Here is a 9,031-nt window from a genome sequence, read left to right as displayed (position 1 = left end):
AGATGTAACTAGCTGTAAAGAGAAAACATACATGAAAACTTGATACAATTAACAAATTAAAACTTAGAGAGGGCTAAAGGAATCACTGTACAACTCTTTCTTTGGGAATTTGATCTAAACTAACTCATAGTCTCTAAAGTAGTGTTTAAGGGTATATGCCATAATTTTAGCTAAGACAAACGATATATTCAAATGGATACAGATGATGGACCTTCCATTCAGATAGAACATATATTTGGAACAGGTTGAACATATTACACATTTAATCTTAGATATGAATATAACATCTAGGTTAATAGAAAGAACACTTGAAACATAGCTGAATATACAACCTTTAAGAAAAGGGTTTTATGACTACTTAGTTACTAGGTTTAAAAATGCAAAGATGAACAATACAGACAACATATAATGCAAGATTGGACTGAAACAATGCTTAAGGTGCGAAAATATAAAAGTTTAATTGTAGATAGTACTCGGTCTATGTATGTTTTTTTTGCTTAAATCTATTTGAACAGAATGCATAATTTTGCCGAATGAAACAGATTTTTAAAATCATTATACATCAAATAGTTAAAACAAAACAACACGATGCCATTCTTAAATCCCATGCACAAACAGATTTTAACACTTGTTCCTATATACAAAGTTTGAACATTATGATTAACTGAGGTCAAGCTATATACCTATTTACAGTGCCAAAAATACAAAACTAACTTAAATGAAACTAACAGCAAGCTCACAACATGTTAAAACATAAATTCATCCATATCTCGTAAAAAAAAAAAGATAAAGCTCACTAACCTATTTTGGGGCAGCGAACTGGACGTGTTTGAACTCGGATCTACTCGCTATCTCGAAAGACCTTGAATGATGGGAGTAAAGAAACAGACAACAACATAACACCAAAGGCGGAAATGGAGAGACACAAACAGGAGTGAAATTGTTAAGTTTTTTTAAGAGATAAGAGGTGGCTGGAAAAAAAACTCCCCTAACCCTATTCCAAACATTGATATTTATAGGCAGACTTTCTTGGGTTGAAATCTTGAGCGGGAAATGTATTTGAGATTGGTCAAAACAAAAGTTCAAATTCAAACGTTGCAAATCAGAGTTCTTCACGTGATTTGAATCAGAGAAAACAAGATAGACTTTACTTGAAACGGGAAATCTTTTACTGCCCTTCGGACATTGATATCCTTGAAGCACCAAACGGGAAAAATTAGATGGAGACACTTCTGATAAAGCATTATTTGCACGAAAATGGCGAACCCAACGTCTGGCAATGGCGAAAGCAACAAAATGCTTGCTACAAGAGGAAGCAGCGACCAGCTGCACAGCAACACAAGAAAACCCTAGCTTCTAACGGTATTAGGTTTATTTGGGAGGAGGAATTTGGGCTACTGAAAATGGTGCGAAACTGGGCCATTGAAAGGCTGGGCTTCAGACCAAATTTTAAAAGAATAATGGGTTGATTACTTGGTGCGAATATATTGGGTTTTTCCTAAACTATTTTGGGCTTCTAACTTAACAATCACTACTATATATATATTTATTTATTTTTGATGAAAATTAATAATTTATAAAAATATCACTATTACGATTCTACGCTAATATAAGATAGATACAAAAGTAGGGATTTATAGTTAATTAAATACGTATAAAACTTGAAATAAAGTGACAACAAATTCAATATTTAAGAAAAGAGGTATAAGAAACGATAATGATAATTTCGATAATAAACATATAGTTTAAATGACAATGAAAGTAACATAGCCAAAAAAGTCGTAGTAGTGAAAAGTAATCGTGAAAAGATGATTTTGATGCATTATTAATTTAGAAGCTTAGAAATAATAAACTGAAAGGAAGGAGGGTCAAAATTGGGTGTCAACAGCTTGTTCCTCTTTGACCAGAGATGATGTAAGAGTTTTTGGGCAAAGAAGTTGACGTATTAGCCAATTTTCTCCCGACCCAAAAATAAGATCTTGGAGGTGGGAAAGGATATATGCACTAGGTAAATTATGAGGCAGAGGATTTTGAAACGAGGTAGACGCGAGCTTAAGAAGTTTGCCCCAGTATTGAATTTGATGTTATTGGATATTGTGATCGAGGAAAGTATTTGAGAATGGAGTCGAGGTAGACCCGTGATCTTTGTTGGTGAGTTTTACTCTCCAACAAATTGCTCTAGTTCACTGCTTAGAAATAGTTCCACATTGTGCTAAAGCTCCTGCAGAACTCAAACTTGACAAAACAATTAGTAAATAATAGTAAACACAATGCATGGTGCGATAAACACATGGAAATAACACCTCGTAGGTGTGAATTTATGAAAATGCGGCCTTGCAAGCCGAAATGATTTAACAAGATAAAATCTTACAAAGTTTATGGAAAAGAGGTTTAAGGCCGATGATCCATGAGAAATGATGCTTTTCAGCGATGATTAATGAAAATGAGGCCTTAACCAAACAAATTATGGATATGAGGCTTTTAGCCAAATGATTTAAAAATGAGACTTTTTAAGCCAGGTGATTTATGAAAAGGAGGTCCTTAAAAGCAATGCAGACTGGTAAAGCATTTGTGCAATATGTTTGAAAGCATCCGTGCAATCAACTGAAAGCATTTGTGCAATGCATTAGAAAAGCGATAAAGCCATTTGGAATTCCCTTTTAATACTTGAAAGTATTTGTGCATTTGAAAATATGCATTTGTGCAAAATATAAAGCATTTGAAAATATTTAGAAGCATTTGTGCAGTGTGTTTGAAAATAATTGAAGGCATTGGTGTAGTGCATTTGTGCGAGGCATTTGTGCGAGGCATTTGTGCGAGGCATTTGTGCGGTGCATTTGAAAATATATTAAAGCATTTGTGGAGTGCGTTTAAAGTATTTGAAAGCATGCATGCGAAAAATCTGAAAGCATTTGTGCGGTGCGTTTGAAAAATATCTCGAAGCAAATGTGCAGTGCGCTTGGAAATATCTGAAAGCATTTGTGCAGTGCATTTAAAGGCATTTATGTAGAGCAAAATCATGTGCAATGTTTTATTAAATAACATTTGTTACCAACACATTTGAAAATTTATAAAGCCTTACTTATAAGTTTTCGAATCATAAATTTATAAGTAAGTAATTCAAACTACTCGACATATAGTCCTTTTGATGCTACAAATGTTATTGACTTCTCCGCTTCTATTAATCCTGACAAACTTGCACTCAAAGAAAAATTATAAGTTTTGGGGGAGGTTGATTCACGTTGACTTTGAAGGTCTGGCTCTTCATACTTCTTTCTTCCAGCTTTGCTTGGACTCATAACCTCCGTCCATTCTAAATCTTGGTTAAATGAATAACAAGAAAATAAATAAAAAGGAAACATTTGATTGAAAATCATATTTGAAAATAAGATAAATTATAACGTATATATAGCAATAAAGAATTTTGTCGAACTTCATATTGTGACATGTCATGAAACAAAGCCAACGTCCTTTATCTGAAGTCTTTCTTCTGTCGGATGATTCGATATACTCTTCAAATATCTTGATATCTTCTTGCAATGATGCCCTTAAAAATTGTCCCAATTTTTGCGAAAGAGATATGTTGTCCTTTGGTCACGAGGACACTAAACCTTCTGTAGGATGCACACTATTCTATCAAGGCACCGAACCAAACATAACCTAAGGATACAATCAAAATTTGAATAAAGGGGCCGAACCCTTCTCGGGTTGCCTACGTATCCGAACGGAATCAGGCCATACGTAGTTCGCTACATACAAAGAAATGGAGAAATAAAAGAAAAAAATCTAATAAAGTGACCGAAGCCAATATAGGCCGCCTACGTATCCCACCGAGGGTATCAGGCCAAGCGTAGTTCATATTACATAGAAAGGAAATTTTGCAAAACCTAATGAAAGACCAAATTCGATGTAGATTTCCTACGTATCCCGCCATGGGAATCAGGTCAAGACGTAGTTCCAATACATGACAGAAAGATTACAAGAAAATGAAATAGAAACCTCTAGATGTAGTATCTCTTAACCGCATCTGCATTGATAGCTTTTGGCCATATTTTACCATCCATTTCTGCTAGAATTAAAGCTCCTCCAGTCAGTACTCGGTGAACCATGGAAGGTCCTTGCCAATTAGGTGCAAACTTCCCTTTAGCTTCATCTTGGTGTGGGAATATTCGCTTCAACACCAATTGTCCCGGTTCAAACTGCCTCAATCTTACTTTCTTGTTGAAAGCTTTGGCCATCCTGTGTTGATAAAGTTGCCCGTGACAAACTGCAATCATTCTTTTTTCATCAATGAGCATCAATTGTTCATACCGGCTTTGCGTCCACTTGGCATCACTTAACTCAGCTTCTTGGATGATCCTCAGATATGGTATTTCAACTTCCATTGGTAATACTGCTTCTGTCCCATAAACCAAAAGATAAGGCGTTGCCCCAGTAGAAGTCCTGATTGTGGTACGGTAGCCAAGAAGGGCAAAGGACAAACTCTCATACCAATGCTTGTAGTTATCAGTCATTTTCCGCAATATCCTCTTAATATTTTTGTTAGCGGCCTCAAATGCTCCATTCATCTGAGGTCGATAAGGAGTGGAATTGCGGTGAATAATTTTGAACTTCTCGCATATCTCATACATCAAGCCACTATTGAGATTAGCTCCATTATCTATAATAATTGACTCGGGGATCCCAAATATACAAATGATGTTATTGCGAACAAAATATGTCACCACCTTCTTTGTCACAGACTTGTATGAAGATGCTTCTACCCACTTTGTGAAGTAATCAATAGCTACCAGAATAAACCTGTGTCCATTTGAGGTGGTCGGCTCAATAGGGCCAATGACATCCATGCCCCAAGCTTCAAATGGCCAAGGAGAACTCGTCACATTTAGCTCATTCGGTGGAACCCGATTCAAATCACCATAAATATGACATTGATGACACTTTCTCACAAAATGGATGCAGTCTGTTTCCATGGTCATCCAAAAATATCTAGCTCGCAGAATCTTCTTTGCCAAAGTGAAACCATTCATGTGTGGCCCACATGTACCTCCATGTATTTCTTCAATCAACTTGCTTGCCTCTTGAGAGTTAACACATCTCAACAATCCCAAATCTGGAGTCCTCCTATAAAGGATTTCTCCACTTAGGAAAACGTGATTTGCGAGTCTCCGAAGTGTCCTCTTTTGAACATTGCTTACTCCTTCTGGATAGTCTCCTTCTCTGAGATACCTCTTAATGTCATACTACCAAGGTTCTCCATCCGGTTCTTCATCTACATGGAAACAATAGGCTAGCTGATCCTGCACATTGACCTTGATTGGATCTACGTAGTTCTTGTCTGGATGTTGAATCATAAAAGCCAGGGTTGCCAACGCATCTACAAACTCGTTCTAAGCTCGAGGAATATGCTTGAATTCTATCTTGACAAATTTCTTGCGCAATTCTTTCAAACATAGAAAATATGGGAGTATCGTCACATTCTTGGTGCTCCATTCGCCTTGAACCTGATGAATCAATAAGTCGGAATCACCTTTAACCAACAATTCTTGTATATTCATGTCAACAGCCATTCTAAGCCCAAGAATACAAGTCTCGTACTCTGCCATATTATTTGTGCATAAGAATCTGAACTTTGTTGAGATAGGATAATGTTGACCTCATTCTGAGATCAACATTGCTCCAGCACTGACTCCTTTGGAATTCGCAGCACCATCAAAAAATATTCTCCACCCGGGATATTCTTCGAATATATCCTCTCCAATAAATAAAACCTCTTCATCAGGGAAATAAGTTTTAAGAGGCCTGTACTCTTCATCCATGGGATTTTCAGCGAGATGATCAGCTAGCGCTTGTCCCTTGATGGCCTTTTGAGTGACATAAACAATGTCGAATTCACAAAGCAAAATTTGCCACTTCCCCAACCTTCCAGTGGGCATAGGATTTTGAAATATATACTTGAGTGGATCCATCCTTGAGATGAGAAAAGTGGTATACGCACATGAATAATGTCATAACTTTTGTGCAACCCAAGTTAAAGCACAACAAGTGCACTCTAATAAAGTATACCGAGCTTCATAAAGAGTGAACTTTTTGCTCAAGTAATATATAGCTTGCTCCTTCTTTCCAGTTTCGTCATGTTGTCCCAGCACACATCCAAATGCATTGTCAGACACTGACAAATACAACAACAATGGTCTTCCAGATTCTGGGGGCACCAAGACTGGTGGACTAGATAAATACTCATTGATTCTGTCAAAAGCTTTCTGACAATCTTCCGTCAATTTTGTTGCAGCATATTTCCTCAGCAACTTGAAGATTGGCTCACAAATTACAGTAGATTGTGCAATGAATCGACTAATGTAATTGAGGCGACCAAGAAAACTCATTACAACCTTTCGACTCTTTGGAGGAGGTAAGTCTTGAATAGCCTTTATCTTTAAAGGATCTAGCTCTATCCCTTTCCTACTCATGATGAAACCAAACAGCTTCCCGGCAGGGACACCAAATGCACATTTTGCGGGATTTAACTTCAGATTGTACCGCCTTAATCTGTCAAAGAACTTCTTCAAATCTATTATATGATTTGTGATCTTCTGTGACTTGATGATGACATCATCCACATAGACTTCAATCTTCTTATGGATCATATCATGAAATATGGTAGTCATAGCTCTCATTTATGTTGCCCCTGCATTCTTGAGTCCAAAAGGCATTACCGGTAACAATATATTCCCCAAGGCGTGATGACTGCAGTTTTCTCCGCATCCTCTTCATCCATTAGAATCTGATGATATCCTACAAAGCAATCAACAAATGACTACAACTCATGCTTTGCACAATTATCAATAAGTATGTGAATATTTGGGAGAGGAAAATCATCCTTCGGGCTAGCCTTGTTGAGATCTCGATAATCTACGCATACTTTGATTTTTCCATCTTTCTTTGGCACTGGTACTATGTTGGCCAACCACGTGGGATACTTGGTGACCCGGATGACATTGGCATCAAATTGCTTGGAGACTTCTTCCTTAACCCTTAAACTCAAATCAGGCTTGATCTTTCTCGGTTTTTGCTTTTCAAGGGGGCAAGAGGGATCAATTGGCAACCTCTGTGAAACAATATTCGTGGTTAGACCCGGCATATCATCATAAGACCATGCAAACACATCCATGTATTGTGTCAAAAGATCAATAAGTTCTTTCTTTGGGACGGAGTCAAATGGACATTAATTCTTGTTTCCCTCACCAATTCTGCTGAATCTCCCAAATTTATCGTCTCAGTTTCATCCAAATTTGGGGTTTCTTTATTCTCAAAATGTTCGAACTCCTTAGTCAACTCTCCAGGCTGCACATATTCTTCATATTCTGCAAAAGTTTGTTCACTGTTCGGGGTTTGTTCACTCATTTCATTACATGTCACATTCTCGGCATTGATAGATTTATTAGTTTGCATGCTGAAAGAGAGAAAAAGAAATAAAAATAAAATAAATAATCAAAGACAAATTTTAAAATTTAAAGCAGAAAAAGGTAACATAGATTTGGCATTTAAGCTTTCAAAAGATGGAGGCAAAACACATCAAATTCAAAAACACGATTCAGGCCTCAATTTGAATCATGTTGTTTGGTTAATTCTAATACAATCATCTACCGGGATTCCCGGAGAACCGGGGACGGGTTACAAGTCCAATTGTTCAAAGCATCTCCAGGCATAGCATCCCATATGGTCGGGGCCTCGGTGCAGTCCTCTAAAATCATATTGCATTTAACTTCTTCAATGAACAAATTTTTGAGTTCTTCTGTGAGGTTATCTTCAGCAGCTTCTTCTAATCCTTGTGCAGCAAACGCCTTGGAAAATGACTGATTCAAGGGCGGGATAGGTTGTGGTAAGGGAATGTCACTTTTCCTTTTGAGATTAGCCGATGAGATTTCTTCAGGAGTAGGCTCGTATCAAAGACCAAAGGTGTATTTCTGACCAGGCAATTGAATTGGTTCCACTATTCCATCCAATTTCGCTCCAACACCTTGACCCGGGATAAAACAATTCTTCAACATTTCCCAAGCCACCATTATAAGCATACGTGGCAAATTTGCCTTTCCAGCGTGAGTAGCACACATAATTTCCCTAACTTGGAATACAGACCCATCTAACTCTTCCATACTTTCAATAACAGGGACTGAATTTTCAGGATATATTGAGTTGTTACCTTCCCCATGAACAACAATTTCCTGATGGTTCCAAACAAATTTCAAAGTCTGGTGCAAAGTGGAAGGGACCACACCAGCCATATGAATCCATGGCCTTCCAAGTAATAAATTATAACTAGCAGATATATCCAACAGTTGGAATTCCACAATGAACTCCACAGGTCCAATTTGCAATGGCAGATCGATTTCTCCAATAACTCCCCTTTGTGTCCCATCAAAGCCTCTAACCCTTACATGACTTTCACGAATCTTTCTGATGTCGATTCCCAAAGCTCGAAGAGTAGTGAAAGGGCATATGTTAACAGCTGAACCATTATCAATCAGAACTCTTGAAATAAACTTATCACTACATCTGACAGTAATGTTCAATGCTTTGTTATGTCCCAAACCTTTAGGCAGCAACTCATCTTAATGAAAGGTGACTTTATTAGCCTCCAAAACTTTTCCTACCATGGCCGAAAAGTTCTCACTAGTGGTCTCAGCTGGAACATAAGCTTCATTTAAAACCTTCACCAAAGCATTCCTATGAGTTGCAGAATTCATCAATAAGGCCATTAAGGAAATTTGAGCAGGAGTTTTCTTTAGCTGTTCAACAACTGAATATTCCTTAGTTGGCATCTTCCTTCAGAAATCTTCCACTTCAGCCTCTGTCACAACCCTTTTTTGGTTGTTTTCCTTGTTTGATCCTCCTCGTACAACTTCTTCAGGGGCATAACAACGCCCGGATCTTGTCATTCCTGCAGCAGCAGCTTCTACAACTATCTTTCAATCTTGTCATTCCTGTAGCAGCGGCTTCTACAACTATCTTTCCTTTTCCTTTGTCCCTT

The 9,031-nt window shown here is 37.5% G+C and overlaps 2 protein-coding genes across 2 annotated transcripts; both read right to left on the bottom strand.

The window, feature by feature from the left end:
- Positions 1-4,001: 4,001 nt before the first annotated feature.
- LOC107062866 (uncharacterized protein K02A2.6-like) lies at positions 4,002-5,030 on the bottom strand. The gene has a single exon (XM_015314041.1). The coding sequence runs from the start codon at positions 5,028-5,030 to the stop codon at positions 4,002-4,004; it is 1,029 nt and encodes a 342-aa protein (XP_015169527.1).
- Positions 5,031-7,773: 2,743 nt separating this feature from the next.
- Positions 7,774-8,822, bottom strand: LOC107057681 (uncharacterized). Its single transcript, XM_015314010.1, has 2 exons — positions 8,675-8,822; positions 7,774-8,593 (listed from the first exon to the last, which is right to left on the bottom strand). Exons 1-2 carry the CDS (start codon positions 8,820-8,822, stop codon positions 7,947-7,949), a joined length of 795 nt encoding a protein of 264 aa, XP_015169496.1. The 3' UTR covers positions 7,774-7,946.
- Positions 8,823-9,031: the final 209 nt, after the last annotated feature.

This window comes from Solanum tuberosum, unplaced genomic scaffold (genome assembly GCF_000226075.1).
Source record: "Solanum tuberosum cultivar DM 1-3 516 R44 unplaced genomic scaffold, SolTub_3.0 scf00014, whole genome shotgun sequence".
Taxonomy (NCBI): Eukaryota; Viridiplantae; Streptophyta; class Magnoliopsida; order Solanales; family Solanaceae; genus Solanum; species Solanum tuberosum.
This window is presented reverse-complemented; position numbering and strand designations above follow the sequence as displayed.